The sequence below is a fragment of the Ornithorhynchus anatinus genome, chromosome 4 (genome assembly GCF_004115215.2).
Source record: "Ornithorhynchus anatinus isolate Pmale09 chromosome 4, mOrnAna1.pri.v4, whole genome shotgun sequence".
Taxonomy (NCBI): Eukaryota; Metazoa; Chordata; class Mammalia; order Monotremata; family Ornithorhynchidae; genus Ornithorhynchus; species Ornithorhynchus anatinus.
The window spans coordinates 6451397-6469877 of NC_041731.1; the positions used below are offsets into that span (position 1 = coordinate 6451397).

At 52.6% G+C, this 18481-nt stretch overlaps 1 protein-coding gene across 1 annotated transcript in view; it reads left to right on the plus strand.

The window, feature by feature from the left end:
* The window catches only part of TG (thyroglobulin), a 141215-nt gene that overhangs the window by 58963 nt on the left and 63771 nt on the right, over nt 1-18481 (plus strand). Inside the window, exons 35-40 of the mRNA XM_039911929.1 lie at nt 2553-2615; nt 9948-10082; nt 10478-10642; nt 11324-11543; nt 13243-13336; nt 17193-17352. Of these exons, the coding sequence (XP_039767863.1) occupies nt 2553-2615; nt 9948-10082; nt 10478-10642; nt 11324-11543; nt 13243-13336; nt 17193-17352 (837 nt within the window). The remainder of the gene's footprint in view (nt 1-2552; nt 2616-9947; nt 10083-10477; nt 10643-11323; nt 11544-13242; nt 13337-17192; nt 17353-18481) is intronic.

Here is an 18481-nt window from a genome sequence, read left to right on the forward strand (position 1 = left end):
TGGCGGCGGCGGGTTTAGAACCCAGGCCCGCGCTGTTTCCGCCGGGCCACGCTGCTTCCCTGAGCGTCCAGCGGCCGGCTGGTGGGTCTGTCGGAGCGGCTGGTAACTCAACGCAGCTGTGGCCGAAGAGGACTGAGACAGACGAGGGAAGGTGAGGGAGACACCTCGAGATGCTCAGTGCTTTGAACGGGGGGGCCCCACGAAGCCGGGTCTCCAGCTAGGATGGATGAAATCTGGATGGAGTCTCCCGGCAGCCATGACAGGCTCCGGCCCACAGCGATGATGTTGGTATTTGTTAAGCGCTTACCGTGTGCCGAGCACTGTTCTAAGCGCTGGGGTAGATACAGGGTCATCAGGACGTCCCACGTGAGGGTCACAGTTAATCCCCATTTTGCAGATGAGGTAAGTGAGGCCCAGAGAAGTGAAGCGACTCGCCCACGGTCACACAGCTGACGAGTGGCAGAGCCGGATTTCGAACTCGTGACCTCTGACTCCCAAGCCCGTGCTCTTTCCACTGAGCCACGCTGCTTCTCATAGATTCCTCACCACAGGGAGACCGCGCAGAGGAGTTGACGCTAATGCCGGTGGCTGGCCCAGGGCCACCCCCGACTCCCTCTTCCCTGCCCTTCGGGTTCTCGCTGGGGAGCCAAGTGCCACAAGAGTGTAGATGAGCGGGGGTGCCGCAAGCGGCAGAGCCGGGACTAGAACCCAGGTCTCCTGGCTCCTAGAACCCAAAGCGGTGTTTAGCAGAGGAACCCTTAGAAAAGCAGCGTGGCCTCCTGGATACAGCACGAGCCTGGGAGTCGGAAGGACCAGGTTTCTAGTCCCGGTTCAGCCACTTGTCTGCAGAGTGACCTTGGGGAAGTCACTTCACTTCTCTGGGCCTCCGTTACCTCGACTGTAAAGTAGGAATTAAGACTGTGAGCCCCTCGTAGGACAGGGACTGTGTCCAACTTGATCGACTTGTATCTACTACACTGCTTAATACAGTGCGTGGCACATAGTGAGCATTTAACAAATACCACACAAAAAATAAACCCCGGCGGGAGCAGGAAACACCCCTTCCCGGTTTCTCGGAGCCGGTGAGCCCGGGACTCTGGGCTGACTCTGGGCTGCAGAGGTCCCACTGTACACGGGGTCTTACGGTACACACGTCTGCTCCATCTGACTGTGGTTTTGAGGGGGTTTTGGGGGTTTTTTTTGAGAATTGTAAATTATTCTGGGCAAGAAGACACAGGCTGTGTAATTAGATGATGTCAGCGGAGTTCCGCGTGGGGGCCATGTTCCATTTATAGATATTTTCCCTCTCAGACATGGAAGCACGCCAAGGACATGAACTCCTGCAAGGAAAGTTACACTAGAAAACGTCCGTGACCCATCGTACCTGCTCGCCCCTTTTTCCATCCTTGGGGATGACTGTGGTATTGGTTGAGCACTTGCGATGTGCCAAGCCCCGTGCTAAGTACTGGGGCCAATATAGAATCATCAGACCAGATTTGGGCCCTGTCCTACACAAGGCTTAGAGTCTGAAGAGGAGGGAGAACCGGTAGTGAATCCCCATTTGACAGATGAGGAAACCGAGGCATAGAGAAATGAAGTAACTCACCTGAGGTGACATACGGCCGGCAGGTAGCCATCTGCCAGGCACTTACTACAGTGTTCTACCGAGAAGCAGTGTGGCTTAGTGGAAAGAGCACGGGCTTGGGAGTCAGAGGTCGTGAGTTCTAATCCCGATTCTGCCATGTGTCAGCTGTGTGACTTTTGGGCAAGTCACTTAACTTCTCTGTGCCTCAGTCCTCATCTTTAAAATGGGGATTAAGACTGTGAGCCCTACGTGGGACAACCTGATCACCTTGTATCTACCCAAGTGTGTAGAACAGTGCTTGGCACGACGTAAGCGCTTAACAAATACCATCATAATTATTATTACTGTTATTACTCACAGTAATCGCTCGATAAATACGACTAAATGAAGGAAAGAATACTGATTCCCCATCCTGTGCTCTTTCTACCAGGCCATATGGAACAGAAGAGATATCCTGTCTCCTGTTCGGCTCATTCCATATACTCTGAGCACTACAAAATACCGTACAGTCGTGGAGTTGGAAGAGAGCTAGATGGGTCATCTGGTCCCACCCCCTGTCTCAGTGCCCATTTCAGTCAGGTCATTCGAGAAAGAGAGCTTAGGAGACTCTAATAACCCTTACTAATGGCTGATGTCCTACATTCCTACTGCCATTTTAGGACAGGCAGGAATGGCTTTATCTCAGTGGAACGGAGGGCTCACTTCTACCCTCACTCATCCAATTCCCCACCTTATATTTAATGGTCCTTATTCCATTCCTCCAAGACTTTATTATCTGCCGCGGTGTGACCAAGTGCCAACCACCCAGGGGCGTGACAAGAGACGGTGGTCGAAGGGTCTCTGTAGGTGATGCAGTGCTTGTGGGAGGAGATTGCTCACCGAATCGTTGAAAGTACACCCCTGAGATGGAAGGGAGACCACCCTGCCCGCTAATGCTGACCCAGATGCTTTGTTTCCTTTCTAATAGTGGTTTCGAACCCGGTCCCCACCATCTGCCCACCTGCCCAACTATCTCGCCTCCCACAGGAAGGTAAGCACCTTGGATCCGCCCCCCCCCCCCCCCCGGCCTTCTCCCCTCAATCAACCTCCAACATGTCTGTTTTCTGCTGGCATTTGCCTATGTTTTTCCAGCCTTTACTTTCTGTCTGAGACTTACATAGATACTCAGGTGTATCTATTCTGAGGGTGTATCTATTCTGAGACCCGGGGGACGACTAGACCTTGGCGCCATCTGGTCGGCCTAACCCTTGTGCGATTGACTATTGGATTTGTTGTTTGTCCAGAGGGGGGGTTAGCAGAACGTGTTTTTTCCAACCAGTTCCTCTTCATTTTTAAGAAAGGATTTCAACGTGATTGATTCCTGGGCACTGCCCAGGCTAAATGCTGATCGGAAAGGCTTTGTGCCCCCAGTCTTGGGACATTGCCATGCGCCTGTCTGGGCGACCCCTTAGTAGCCCTTCGTGCCTGATAAAGTCGCCACTGATGGTGAAATTCACCTATGGAACTGGGTCACCTCCCACTCCTTCTGAGAACACTGTTCTCCTCAGCGATCTAAAAAAAAATCCCTTAAAGCTGTCTTCTAAAACCATCTCATTATGGATCTATGGCCAATCCCTTTCCCTGCTTATATTTTTAGTTTCTGAGTCCTCTGAGGGATAAGGACTGTGTCTAATTCTCATCTGTTTATTCTTTCCCAGCTTTTAGTACAGTGCCCAGTGCCCAGCACCCAGTAAGCTCTTAATAAATATTACTAAATAATAATAATACTGGTCGAAGTGTTTAGCTAAGCCTAGTGCTAAATGCTGGCTTAGATACAATACAATCAGATCCAGTCCCACATGGAGCTCACCGCCTAAGGAAGAGGCAGAACAGGATTTTCATCTCCATTTTATAGATGAGGAATCTGAAGCAAAGAGAAGTTAAGTGACACTTGGCCAAGGTCACACAGCAGGCAAGTGGCAGAGTCAGGATTAGAACCCAGGTCCCCTGTCTATGTTGCCCCTGTCTATGTTCTTTCCAATAGGCCTCCCTGCTTTTCCCTTCTGCTCTTACTACTATGGCTGCTGGTATTACTGGAGAGTGGATGATAATAACTGTCACTATTATTATAATTACTATGTGCCCAGCCCTGTACTAAGTGCTGGGGAGGATGCAAATCGGATGGACAAAGTGCCTGTCCCAGGCGGGGCTCATAGTCTCAATCCCCATTTTACAGATTAGGTAACTGAGGCACAGAGAAGTAAAGCGTCTTGCCCACGGCTCGCACACAGCCGGGGGAGGGCTTGAGGCCCCTTTCCTAACTCTTCCCCTCCCTTCCTCAGTCTCCGTCAGGGCCACTTGGCCAGAATCTCCACCCCTGATCAAGTTCTATCCCAGGAAGGAATCCCCTTCTGAGATAGAGCTCCCAGACACAGAATTTAAGGTAGACTTATCACCATTTTGTCAGGGAAGGATTTATCTGTCCACGCACTTTGATTTCTGTCACAAAGTCACGAGAGAAGACGGAAAGCATCTGCAGACTGGGCTGTCCCTATCAGGTCTCTCCCCCGAGGAAGGCCCGGATTGGCCTCCCGTGTGCCCAAGGTGGGCCTGGGCAGCTGCGATCTCTGCTCAGTGGGACTCCAGGGCAGTGAAGACTGGGCAGTAAGTCACTGCCGTTGCCCACAGCCCACGAAGCTGACTCTAAATCGATCTGCCTTGTCGGGAACCAGTCAGCGGCAGGGGTTTTGCGGAGGCGGGGGGAGCCGGACCCTTTCCCATTAGGGCAGCGGACGGGGTGGGGCGACGGCGGCTTTAACACCAGCCCCCATGGCAGTCACCGGGTGTCTGGCCCTCTGTCTGGGGCGAGGCGGGCGGATTCGTCCGTGGTCAGACAGGCGAGTAAAGTTAGCGGCTGAGGACGCCCTAATTGCCGTGTGGACTGGTAGTGGGAGCACCGAGCCTGCGGAAGGTTGTCATTTGCCCCCTGAGAACAGAGCGGCAGGGTTCAGGACCGGGGCATTTCTGCACTTGGGTGTCAGGGATGGTATTATTTCAAGTCGAGGCTTCAGAAATCTCAGTACCCTTCCTTAGTCAAAGTAGGTCCTTCCGGTGGCCCTTCATGCATGAAGCCCGGACTCGGTGTCGAGGCTCTCCGGACAGCCTTGTGGAGGCTCTCACTGCCAAGTCTGAGAATGCTTTCCCTTTTTTTAAAAATGGTATTTGTTAAGCGCTTACTAGGTGCCAGCCGCTCTACTAAGCACTGGCTAAGATACGAGCTAATCAAGTCGGATAAAGTCCGCATCCCACACGGGACGCTCACTCTTAATCCCCATTTTTACAGATGAGGGAACCGAGGCACAGAGCAGAGAAGGTCTTGCAGCAGATCAGCGGCGGAGTCGGGATTAGTACCCAGCTGCTGTATCCACTGGGCCATGCCACTTTTCTAATTCAGATTACCTGAAATTGAGATGACAAAACAACCAAGTGAAAATCTGCTCTCCCCCTCTTCTGCTTCCCCTTCCTCTTCCGCTTCCCCTTCCACTTCCCCTTCCGCTTCCCCTCCTCTCCCCTACCCACATAGGGCCCACTGCCACACTCAATCAGCCTCGAGGCAGGTTTTTGAGCCTCAGAGGCTTGAAATCTGCATGTCTCTCTCTCCGGTTAAACCGTACAAGATGCAGAACAGCAATATGCCTGAGCCTTCAAGCCATCTGGGCCTATGAGGCCCAAAATGAAACCCAGGCCTTGGCTGTCTGCCCGGAGCAGGAAATAGATTCCTGATTGCCTCTTGGAAGCGGGCGGAATCTCCAAAGCGCATCTGCCATGGAGTTTTGGGGCCCCAAAATCATCTCACCGTCATCATCATCCGTGGTATTTACTAAGCACCTACAGAGTGCCAAGCACTGTACTGAGTGCTTGGGAAAGGACACCAGAGGCAAGTCAGGTCAACAGTGCCCTCCAGGAGCTTACCGTGTAGCGGGGTCGACAGACCGATGTTCATTTACGAAGAGTGGAAGCAGGAAACAATTCTCAGGGAAAGGTGCCACAAGATTTCTGAAAGATTGGGCTGTAGTTAAATTGTCTTAAAGACATCAGTAATGGGATCAGGAATCCTAGTGGACTGAGAGCAAGGAGATGATCTCCCCACAGCACTATACTAAACACTTGGGAGAGTATAATTCCCTGCCCACAGTGAACTTACAGTCTAGAGGGGAGTACAGACAATAATATAAATAAATCAATTACGGATCGGTACATAAGTGGGGTGGGACTGATGGAGACGAATAGCAATAATAATGATAGTGGTATTTGTTAAGCGCTTACAAAGTGCCAGGCACTGTACTAAGCCCAGGGGTAGATATAATGTAATTGGATTGGACACAGTCCCTGTCCCACCTGGGGCTCACAGTCTTAATAACCATTTTACAGATGAAATATCTGAGGCACAGAAAAGTGAAGTAACTTGAACCAGCAGACAAGTGGCAGAGTCAGCATGAGCACCCGGGTCTTCCGACTCCCAGGCCAGGGATCTATCCCCTAGACCATGCTGCAGATGACAGTGTGATTTGTCACCTCTTAGTCTTCCCGGTTCCCAGGGCAGGGCCCGGGTGACTCTTCCCAAGTCCCCATCCAAGCGCAAGGGCAATCACACAGTGATAGCCCTTGCCCAGCGCCCAAATCAGCCTGCTTCGGGGCTTGGTGTTCGCCCCAGCCAGCAAGGGACGCTGAACATCAAGCCACCGACGGCCTTAGGAGTCAAGAGAGAGAGACAGAAAACCAAAGGTGGAGTTGGGATAGGGCAAGGCAAGCTGGTTCAAGTCCCCATTCTTTCCATCCTAAAGCCCTCTTGCTCCAGTTGAGAGGGGGTGGCCAGGGCCCGAGGGAAAAGCAGATCGTGGCTGTTTCCCCCAAAGGCACGGGAGATCATCAGGGAGTGGTGACCTCAATCCCACCCTCACCAACTCAGCCCTGAAACTGTCCCTCCACTCTATTCTTCGGCAGTTCGGAACATTAGCGCTCCATCCCGGTAGCCTCTTTGCCTCCCTGTGTGTGCAAGTGGGAACAAGGAAATGTGATGGGGAAGCCCAGACTGAAAGTCCCAGAATACCATAGTTCTGGGTGGAATCTGCGTGGGATTCCAAGTATTTGAAGTGAACATAGGCAACCGGGGTCGGCGAGAGGGGGCCGGATCCGTCAGACAGGAGACCCTGATTCTGGGGCGTTAGCACAGTTTTCTAAAATTCTGGGTCTGTGCTGTTTTCACCAGGACAGGCTTACCAGGCAAAGATCAACAGGGTCCCCTCAGAGTCACGCTTAGCCCCTGGGGCAGACAGAGCAGGGCGGGGAGAACTCGCTCCAGGGCAAGTAAAGGCAGAGAGAGACTTGGATCGGGGCCTCAGTCTCCTCCCTCGGTGAGAAGCCGTTGCCGTCTCTTGAACCGGGATAGCTGAAATTCTTTATCGGCGGTTGTTGAAGCCGGGAAGGGCCCCGAGGCCCTGCGATGAACATCTCCTGTGATGCAAGGTTGGTCAAAGCCATGCTGTCATCGGGAAAGCCCCACAGAGCAGGACATCCAGTGACTGAGGTTTTCCGTTCTGTTACGGAAGACGGACAGCACGGTCACCCTGGTCCTTAGCATCCTTCTTCCTCGCCTGGGCTTGGACAGGTGTGAGCAGGAAAGAATTGTCCTCTGTGGGAGGAAGGGAGAGAGGATACACTTTCCACACACTTTCTAGCAGCGGCTTATCGTCAGTCCTGCGAGGGGGCAGCTGGAGGAGGAGGAAGAGGGGGAGGAGGACCTGGGAGTGAGAAACTAGCTCCTCTCACCCTGTATCCTGTCTCCTCTCTGCCCCTCTCTCCCTCCCTCCTCCCTCCTTTCCTCTCAATCAATTTTATTTATTGAGTGCTTAGTGTGTGCAGAGCCAAGTACTTGGGAGAATACAGTATTCTCCCTCTCTCTCTTCCTTCTTCTCTCCCTCCTTCTCCCCCTTCCTCCATCTCTTTTCAGCTTTCCCTCTCCACCTCTCTCTTCCTCTTCCCTCCAGCTCTCTCTATCTCTCCCTCCCTCCCTCCCCCTCCCCTCCTCTCAGCACCTGCCCTCCTCCCTGCCCCGGCCACCCGCTGTTCTATTTCCAGCCGGCCATCGCCCTTCCCTCCGCCCACACCCCGGTTCTCTTCCTACCCATAATTACACGATTTCGTTCTCTCCCTTTGGCTTTTCCAAAGGAGCCCACCCACCCTCACTTGCTCGCTACCCGAACCTCGTTCTGAAGTGAACCGGAGCCTCTAGGCAACCAAGTGGCTTGGCCAGTGGTGTTGGCGATCCCTCCCGGGGCTGGGCCTGAGACCCAGAGGGAGCCTTTCCCCACCTAGCCTCAGACCCCCCACCCAGGGGCCTGGCTGGAGCTGATCTCTAGGGACTATAATTTCGGGGTCAAGATGGGCCGTGGCGAAGGGGGGTAGGGGTCACATTCTCTGCGGCGTAACCGGCACTGGTGGCCTGGGTGGCAGCCGAGGGTCTCTGGCGGGTCCCCCTTCCCCCGCCCACGCACTCGCCAACCCATCTGCTAACAGAGAACCCAGTCCCACCCAGCCCCTCTGGTCCCTTGGGCAGGGGCTGACCAGTGGGCAGACTCCTTCCCGGGCAGAGAGGGTGGGCCAGGAGACAGGAAGTCTGAGTTCAGACGAGACCTTCCCACGTCGGGATCTGCCGCTGGGTCTGCAGGGCCCATCCTTGCCTTGAAAGCTCGATGTAGGCGGGGAATTTGTCGGCCAACTTTGTTACATCGTGCTCACAATGCCCTTAGTACAGTGCTCGGCACACCGTAAGCGCTCAGTAAGTAGGATTGATTGAAGGAGAAGAGGGCCCTTCAAAGGCAAGGCCCACACAGCCAGTGGCAAGGTTGTAGTGTGATCTAGTGGAACTTTGAGCAAACCATTTAATTTCCCTTCAGTTTCTCATCTGTAAAATGGAAATTCCATTCCTATTCTCCCTCCTACTTAGACTTGAGTCCTATGTGGGATGAGGAGTGTGATGGACACACGGTAATGAATACTATTACTGTTATAACTATTATTATTATTACTTAGGAGAAGATACCCATGTAGCCAGAGGTAGAATCATGGAAGTGAGGAGGAGAAGAGACGTCACTGGAGGCCAGAAGGACCACTGCACCGGCCAGCAGTGGCAGAAATAGCAGTAGCGTTTATCGACTGCCTTCCGAGTGCAACGTACTGCACTAAGCGCTCGGGGAGGACAAAACAAACGAGTGACCCGGTCCCTGCCCACAAGGAGCTTCCACTCAGATGGGGGAGAAGTGCACCAAGAGGCCACAGCAACAATGATCGGGGCAGGTTGAGGTCCAATTAAAGAAAAACGTACTCTGCAGTTCGGACGTGAAATCTCCGAATTCCATTCAATGAGATCGTTAATCCTGATGAAATTTCTTCTTGAACCCGGAGTGTGTGTTTTCGTTTTTTAACACAGCCAAGCAATCTGCCTTGGTTTTACACTAAAGTGTTTGGTACAGTGTGCTGTCTTGAGTACGTGTTCGATACTACCGTAAGCAGTGCTCGAATCATTCCACTGTATCTAATAATAATAATAATGTTGGTATTTGTTAAGCGTTTATTATGTGCAGAGCACTGTTCTAAGCGCTGGGGCAGATACAAGGTAATCAGCTTGTCCCACATGAGACTCACAGTCTTAATCCCCACTTTACAGATGAGGGAACTGAGGCACAGAGAAGTGAAGTGACTTGCCCACAGTGACACAGCTGACAAGTGGCAGGGCAGGGACTCGAACCCGTGACCTCTGACTCCCAAGCCCGTGCTCTTTCCACTGAGCCACGCTGCTTCTCAAGTATCTAAGTAGGGGGGAATACAGGTATTTAATCCCCATTTTATAGCTGAGGAAAGTGAAGCATGGAGAAGTTAATTTGGCAGAACTGGGATTAGAACCCAGATCCTCTGACTCCCGGGCCCGTTCTCTATCCACTGGGCCACGTTGGTTCTCAAACACTGTGTTAATAGGCGCTATATGCAAGAGCAGCTGTTAAAAAAATTCAGTAAAAATGAAGCTTTGGGGAACAGCTCATGAAGTTGTAAGCTTCTCCAGGGCAGAGACAATCCCTTCTACTTTACCTTATGTTTCCAAGCACGTAATGCCATACACCTCATACATTACAGTGCTCTGCACACGGTCAGCACCCAGTAGAGCACTCTGCACACTCTCCGTGCCCAGTACACTGTTCTACACACAGGACTCACTCAACGGATCCTACTGAATGAAAGAATGAAGCTTCCCTCATCACTCGAATCTCTTTCCTTTGAGTGCTTCCTCTGTCAACTTCGGCTTTGTTTCGTCCGCTTGTTTCCATAGGTCCAGCGGGCACCTGGGAGTCCCTGGACGTTTCCTCAGTTCTCGTGGACCCCTCAATCCAGAGTTTTGCCGTCGCCCACGTCAGCACTGATGGTCTCGCAGATTCGGCCACCGCCAGGGACTTGTGTCTGTCAGGTGAGCGGTCTGCGTCTTGGGCACCCGTGTCCGACGGAGGTCGGCCCGAGGGGCTAGGCCCAGTCTGTCCCTGGGACGCCTCGCCGGTGGGTTGGCTGGAAGCGAGGACCTGTGTGGCCGAACGAGAATAGCCCCCCGGTGCCTCCTCCGTCCACCAACAGGCGGTTCAGTAGCAGGGATTCTCAGGCTGGGGACTGCCTAAAAAGGCCATCCCTTCCTCAGAATCTGGTCCGCTCCCATCCTGGCCTTTTTGGAAGAGGTGGCAACGGGGCCGCGGACCCAGGGCCAGCCCGAGTCTTGACCCATGACCCTTCGGGGGAGCCACATGCCACTAGCCCCATAGATATCTCCCTCTGTGCTGCCCCTGCTTACCCTTTGGCTGTCTCCGCTCCCAGAATGCTCCAAGAACCCATCCTGCGTGACCACCACCCTGGCGGTCCTCCCGGGCTCCGTCAGGTGCGTGTTCTACCCCGACACACGCAGCTGCACGTACTCCCTGCAAGGCCCCCGCTGTCAGCTGCTGCTCAGGGAGCCGGCGGCCGCCATTTTCCGAAGACCAGGTAACCAACCGTGGGGTGACCCGGGTCCAGGTCCTCCTGATTTTAGCTCGGGGAATGGTCGTGGGCCCACAGGGAATCAAGTATTTTCCGAATGCTTTTTTCTGGGATCCTTGCTATGTGCCAAGCACTGAGCTAGGCACTGAGAAAGATACGAGACAAAGTTACTGGTCTCCACGGGGCTCCCAGTCTAAAAGGAAGCCAGAGCAGGCTAAGGAGCCATTTGCAGATGAGGAAACTAAGGCCCAGAGAGGTTAGGTGACTCGCCCAAGGTCTTACATCAGGACCGGAGCAGAGCTAGAACAAGATGTCAGATCTCCTGACTTTCACATCTTCTCTTCGATAGGCCTTCCTGCGTCCCCGGCCCTTCTGGGTCTCTCCTGGCAGTCTCCCTGGTATTCTCTGGGTGGTTTTTTCCCCCTAGTAAAAAAGCCAAAAAAACAAGGCTCCCCGCCATCCAGAATTCAATTCACCTATAGTGGAGTCTCTGGGTGAGTATAGAAATGATTCCTTATCTGAGTGTGATGGACAGCAAACGGCGATAGCTTTTCGTCCTCTGAGCCAGCCCAGGCCACGGGAAGGACCAGGGCAGGGCATGGGTCGGGCGCGTGGTGGGCCAGGAGTCTCTTGGAGAGGCCAGTTCCTCTTGGCCCGTGCAGGCCCCGATGACCCCTTGGGTTGCAGGTGTGGCCGCACCAGCGGAGGAGCCGGCTGCCGCCGTAGTGTCCGTCGCCTCCCGGGGGACGCTGCGGGGGGCTCTGCGGGCCGTGCAGGTGGGCGCAGCATGGAGAGTAGTGCGACAGTTCCTCGGGGTGCCCTACGCCGCGCCCCCTCTGGCCCAGAACCGCTTCCGGCCCCCCGAGCCTTTCGACTGGACGGAGACCCGAGATGCTACCGTTCCCAGGTAAGACAGCCCCCCGGGGCCTGGCCCATGGGCCTGAGCACGTTTTCGGTGCCCCCGGGAGCATCCGGCAGGGCCCCCGTACCCCGGGTGGGGAGGGAAAGGGATGAGGCATGAACAGAGGCCGCAGAGGAGGGTAGAACCCCATCAAGCTGGTGAAACGAGCCTGGGGCTGGGCGTCGAGAGACCCAGGTTCTAATCCAACCCTGCCCTGGCCAGCTGGGGGAACCTATGGAGCTAACCAGACCCCACCGGGCCTCGGTTTCCTGATCTGGAAAATGGGAAACTGACCCCTGCTCCTCCCCCCCTTAGACTGTAAGTCCCATGGTGGATAGGGACTGTTCCCCATCCGATTAACCGATCCCAGAGTTCGGTTTGGCACATAGTGAGCACTTAATAAATATTTTAACTGAAAACTAACCAGTAGTCAACAGAAATATTTGCAGTGCACCAGAGAAGTCGTACGACTGCTGGATGTGACAAGCTCTGTCTTGTGTGACTTGCCCGAGGTTGCCCAGCTGACCAAGGGCAGAGGTGGGATTAGAACCCAGCTCTCCTGACTCCCAGTCTTTCCATTAGGCTAAGGTTAGACCTTGATTTAAAGGAAGAACCATGATGCTTAGAATATATTCCTCAATTCATTATCTTGTCATTCATGCAATCGTTCAGTCGTATTTATTGGGCGCTTACTATATGCAGAGCACTGTACTAAGTGCTTGGAAAGTACAATTCAGCAACAGAGCGAGACGATCCCGGCCCAAAACAGACTAACGTTCTAGAACGGGGGAGACAGACATCAAAATGAGTAAACAGGCATCAACTTCAATTTAAATAAATAGAATGAGAGCAATATATGCAAATCGGAACAAGTACCCTTCTCTATACTATACTGTTGCCTGTACTCTTCCAAGTGCTTAGTACAGTGTCTGTATATAGTAAGCATTCGACAAATACCAGTGATTGATTGATTGGGGTTTCACCTAGCAGCTTTACTGATCCTTTATTTCTGCCATATGAAATATAGCATTGGCCGAACAGCGCTTTGTGTAACAGTAGATTTGTGTATGTGTGTGAACAGTATTTGTTAAGTGCTTACTATGTGCCAAGCACTTAGCTAAGCACTGGAGTAGATACAAACTAATCAGGTCAGATACAGTCCGTGTCCCACAGATGAGGGAACTGAGGAGAAATGAAGTGACTGCCCAAGGTCATAAAACAGAGAAGTGGTAGAGCTGGGATTAGAACTCAGGTCTTTCCGACTGCCAGGCCTGTGCTTTAGCCTCCGCCACGTGTCCGCTGTGTGAACTTGGGCAAGCCGCTTAACTTCTCTGTGCCTCAGTGACCTCATCTGTAAAATGGGGATTAAGACTGTGAGCCCCACGTGGGAAAACCTGTTTACCTTATACACCCCAGCATTTAGAACAGTGCTTGGCACATAGTAAGCGCTTAACAAATACCATAATTATTAATTATTATTACCCACTGGATCAGGCTGCTTCTCATGTGTCTGCGTGAGGGTGTGCATGTGTTTGTTTATGTGCGTGTGTCCACTCACAGACAGGGTTTAAAAGGGTAACCAGCCATGATCTGGGAGCCTTGTTATCTACCCTGACACTTAGCTCATCGTTAGCACTGAACAGACGTCATCCTCGTTTGTCTGTGACGGGCTTTCTTCGGCACCTAACCCTGCCTGCACCCTCAGGGCCAGCTGCTGGCTACCGGGAGATGACCTAGCTCAAGCCAACACCGTCAGCGAAGACTGCTTGTACCTCAACGTGTTTGCTCCTTCAGCTCTGGTGAGTAGAGAATTATGGCAAATCGGTGGGGGAGAGGAGGGCCGGGTGTGTGTATGTCGGGGGCGTTTGGCCGCGCTGCTGAAGAAGGTCTTTTTGCCCATTCGATCAGCCAGTGGTATTTATCGACTGTCTATTATGGGTGGACCCCTGGATTAAATAGTTGAGAGAATAAAAGAGAGTAAATAGTCACAATCCCTACCCTAGGAGAGTTTACAGTCTAGTGGGGGAATCACTCGTTAAAATAAATGACAGGTAGGGGAAGCCACAGAGTGTAAAGATATGGACATAAGTGGTGGGGGGGGGGTGAGGGGAGTAGGGGTCCAGTCTCAGGCACGTAGGTGATGCAGAAGAGAGGGAAGTAGGGTGGGGAGTTGAGAGATTAGTCAGGGAAGGCTTCCAGGAGGAGATGTGATTATTTAAGCGAGTTTAGAAGATGGGGAGGGCCTGTGGTCTATCGGATATGAAGGGAGTGGGAAGTCCAGGTAAGAGGAAGGTCATGAGGAAGGGCTTGGCGGAAAGAGAGACGAGATCAAGGTATTGTAAGTTGGTGTGGGAGGAGCAAAGTGTGTGGGCTGGGTTGTAGTGGGAGAGGAGCGAGGAAAGGTGCCTGGTGGTCAGTCTGATGGACAGCAGTCAGAAACGGGGGGACCGTCCGGACAACTGCCATAGAGCGGAGGATCTGGGCCTCTGGTGTTGCCAAGAGATAATCACCAGCATCTCCGGGCACCGTGGGTAGCCAGTGTGACCGCGAGCATCGCTATGGCAGGGAAGCGGGGTGGGGTCATCCATCGGCATCCGCCTTAACGGACCTCCCCAGCAGCCTGGCAATCCCCCCCCCCACCACAGTGGAAAGGCTGATCGTGTCCCACCCAGCGCCTAACAAGGGCATTTTGACAGACGGCTTCATTTATTGGCTAACAGAGCTGCTCATCTCACAGAGTATCTCTTCTGTTTTTGATGGCCTTATCAGCTCTTTCCAGCTTTCTGAACCAAAAGCAAACATTAGCATTCCTAAAACTATAGGCATATCCTGTTTCCTTTCTTTGATCCAGATCATTGGAAAAATGAAGTATTGAACTGATTTGTCTATCTCCAGCTCCTCCTTGGGCTCCTGCCCTCTCTCCCTCCCTCTCTGCCTCAATCCTTTCCTCACCTACTTTTTCCCTCCTTTCCTCTCCCTCTCCCTTTTCCCTCCCTCCTTTCCTCTCTTCCTCTCTTTCTTTCTCTCTCCCTCCTCCCCTTTCCCTCTCCCTCTCTCCCTCAATCCTTTCTTTTCCCTCCCTCTTTCTCTCCTTTTCTTTCTTTCTCTCCCCCTTCTCCCTCCCTCCCTTTTTCTCTTTCACTCTCCCCCTCTCTGCCTGTTGGAAAATGAAGGATTGAGCTTATTTTGTCTTTCCCTCCAGCTCCTTCTTGGACTCCTGCCCTCCCTCCCTCCTGCCCACCCGCTCCCTCTCCTTCCCTTTCTCCCTCCCTCTTCCTCCCTTTTTCTCACCCTCTTTCTGCCTGTTGCCATTTTAATACCATTTTGATCATCCTCTTCTCCAAACCAAACATTGTCCCAGGCACTTGGAAATTCAGAAAAAACTGAATTAGAAACATTCCCGTCCTTAATGTAGTAATTACATTTTTTTCACCTTTTGAGAGTAAGGAACTGATGGTTCAGTGCTTAATACAGTGTTTTGCACACACTAAGCACTCAGTAAATGTGATCGAATGAATGAACGATGGATTGGGACCGCTAAGAAAACTGTGCAGTTCAGTAGTTCAGTGCTGTAGACCGAGATCTCCTCTGGTGAGTCACACCCCAAGGACGCAGCCCCTCGGTTGCTACAGACTCGGTAGTAGGGGACGTGGGAGAATTATCCGCACTTGGTCAGGGGTGAGAAGGGAGACGGTGGTGGTGGCGGCAAAGCAGGCCTGGAGGACGGTTGCCATTTCGCCCGGAGTGACGTTAAGTCCCAGCCCAAGAGGCTTGATGTGAAATCTGATCTGGCTTGGTGGGTTGCTGAAGGTCAGTGTTGACAGCAGTTCTGTGGCTGGGGTCTCTGAAACATCAGAGCTAGTGTGATGAGTGCCGTGCCTCTTGCTTCTAACCTTAGCTGAGTCACAATCAACCAGGGGTATTTATTGAGCGCTTACTGTATGCAGAACACCGAACTGAGCGCTTGTAGCAGCCACAGCTCTGATCCTGCCCCGCCGCTGCTCCCAATCTACGCTCAGCCCGGCTCCCCCACCGCCTCCCCGCACCCGGAAACCGACCTCATCCTCTCCAGACACGGAGCACTGTTGCTCTGATGGCCTCCCACCGAAATCCATCCCATAGCCGTGGGCTGTCTTCTAGAAACTGAATCGAGCACCGCCCCCACGCACGCTTTTTCCATCTCTGATGCCAGGCTGCGATCTGGTCCTTCTGGGTAGTTGTTTTTGAGAAGGGGAAAGCCACAACGCCCAGCCTGGAATTCCCCTCGCCGTTTCCAACCCCCTGCCAGGATGGGGGGGAAAGGAGGAGGATGGGGAGTGAGTGAGTGAATGAGTGTGTGTGTTTAAGAGAGAGAGAGAGAGAGAGAGACTGAGACTTCATTCAGACTCCCCGTCCATCAGTATGGGCAGGATCTTTGGATGGAGAGAAATCACTGGAGCCCAGGGAGAGGCAGGGCGAAAAGAAGCAGCGTGGCCTGGTGATAGAGCATGCACCTGGGAGTCTGAAGGACTGAATTTTAATCCCGGCTCTGCCACTTGTCCGCTGTGTGACCTTAGGCAAGTCACTTCACTTCCCTGGGCCACAGTTACCTCTTCTGTAAAATGGGGTTTGGGACTGTGAGGCTTATGTGGGGCAGGGACTGTGTCCAACCTATTAGCTCGATTCTACCCCGGTGAACAGTACGGCGCCTGGCACAAAGTAAGAACTTAACAAGTACCATAAAAATAAAAAAGACGTGAACTTCCCCGACTGCTGCTCCAACAGCTACAAGAAACTTTCTCCCTCCCCCACGCCCCCTCAATCCGCTAAACCACAGCCCTCCCCACCTTCTAAGGCTTCCTAAAAGTCCACCCCCACAAGAGGCCCTCCCTGATTAACCGCCCAACTTCCTGCTCATATCATTCCTTCAGCGTAAGGACCTCCCTTACAGATCTCTACTGCTCTGGTGGGTTTTTTTCGTTTTTTATTTTTGTGAAGCACTTATTATGGGCGAGGTACTGTACTAAGCGCTGGGGTAGATACAAGCTGATCAGGTTGGGAACAGTCCGTGTCCCATGTGAGGCTCACAATCTTAATCCCCATTTTACAGATGAGCAAATTGAGGCCCAGAGAAATGAAGTGACTTGCCCAAGGTCAAACAGCAGACAATTGGCAGAGCCGGGATTACAACCTAGGTCCTTCTGACTCCCAAGCCCGTGCTCTATCCACTAGACCACACTGCTTCTTTTTGGACAGGTGCTCCTGAATAGCATTAGTGTTAATGATGAGGGTATTCGTTCGGTATTTACTAGGTGCCAAGCACTGTGGACAACACGGGATAATCAGATGGAACACCATACTAAGCACTGGGATAGATGCAAGCTAATTAAGTTGGACACAGTCCCTGTTCCGCACGGTGTTCACAGTCAATCCCCATTTTACAGATGAGGCCCAGAAAAGTGAAGTGACTTGCCCCAGCAGACTGGTGGTGGAGCTGAAATTAGAACCCAGGTCCTTCTGACTCTCAGGCCTGTGCTCTATCCACTAGGCCACGCTGCTTAAGCCCTTAACAAATACCACTGAAAAAAAACGCCACAGGGCCAATCTCCCCACAGGCCTCTCGGGTCAAGAGGGAGGGATCCGCTTACCATTTTACCCTCTCGGTTACTACTCCAGGGTCCAAACGCATCGGTGCTGGTGTTTTTCCACCACCCCGAGGGGGACGGCCAGAGGCGTGGGCAGCTGGATCTTGATGGGGCGTACCTGGCGGCCGTCGGCGATCTCATCGTGGTCACCGCCACCTTTCGGGCCGGAGCGTTCGGGTTCCTGAGCACAGGTGAGCTCAAGGGTTAGCTCACCGCGGTTAGAGTCAAGGTGGTTAGAGTCAAGTCGACGGACACAAGTCCAGGGTACACAACCGCTCCTGAGCTGGGGGTTACGGTGAGGGTGGTGGACGCAAGCACTACTGAGCTGGACGTTACGTGAGGTCTTTGTACACAAGCACTACCGAGCTGGCTGTTACAGGGAGGTCTCTGTACGTAAGCACAGCGTACACAAGCACTGGTGAGCTGGATGCTGGGGTAAAATCTTTGAACGCAAAGGCTCAAACACGTGGAAATGTATCTCGAGTCTGAGGATCGAACCAGGGTTACAGGCAAAAGAAAAACATACAACAGATCACAAGGGTACAGAATCTGTTGCCCCCGCCGCAGAAAGACATGCCACGTACGCGTCCTGTTCTCCCTCCATACTCGGGGACATTCTGAGAGCACCGTTTCAGTGGTCTTTGCTCTGTCCTCGATTCGGCTTCTGAATTCTCTTTTTCTCTCTGGCGCTTTTAAATCGGGGATCTGTTCCATGGGTCAGAGACGCCTCCTCAGACAGGCAAGGGCATTTCTGGCCCCAGGTCAACCCGGTAAACTCTCCTCAGAGACCACTGATGAACAGGGGGACGTTGTGTCTTACCTCCATTAGGACCTTTAAATAAAGATAAGTTGCATGAGCTGGGAAACTACTTATCTGGAATCCCTGTTATTTTGAAATCCACGTCTAGGGGAGAATAATAATAATGTTAGTATTTGTTAAGTGCTTACTATGTGCAGAGCACTGTTCTAAGCGCTGGGGTAGATACAGGGGAATGAGGTTGTCCCACGTGAGGCTCACCGTCTTCGTCCCCATTTTAGATGAGGGAACTGAGGCACAGAGAAGTGAAGTGACTTGCCCACAGTCACACAGCTGACAAGGGGCAGAGTCGGGATTCGAACCCATGACCTCTGACTCCCAAGCCCGCGCTCTTTCCACTGAGCCACGCTGCTTGTCTGATGAGAATCATCATCAGTGGTATTTATTGAGTGTATTGAGTACAGTAGTATGCAGAGCAGTATACTAAGCACTTAGGACAATACAACAGAGTTGGTAGCCACATTCCCCACCCCAAACGAGCTTACAGTCTAGAGAGGGAGAAT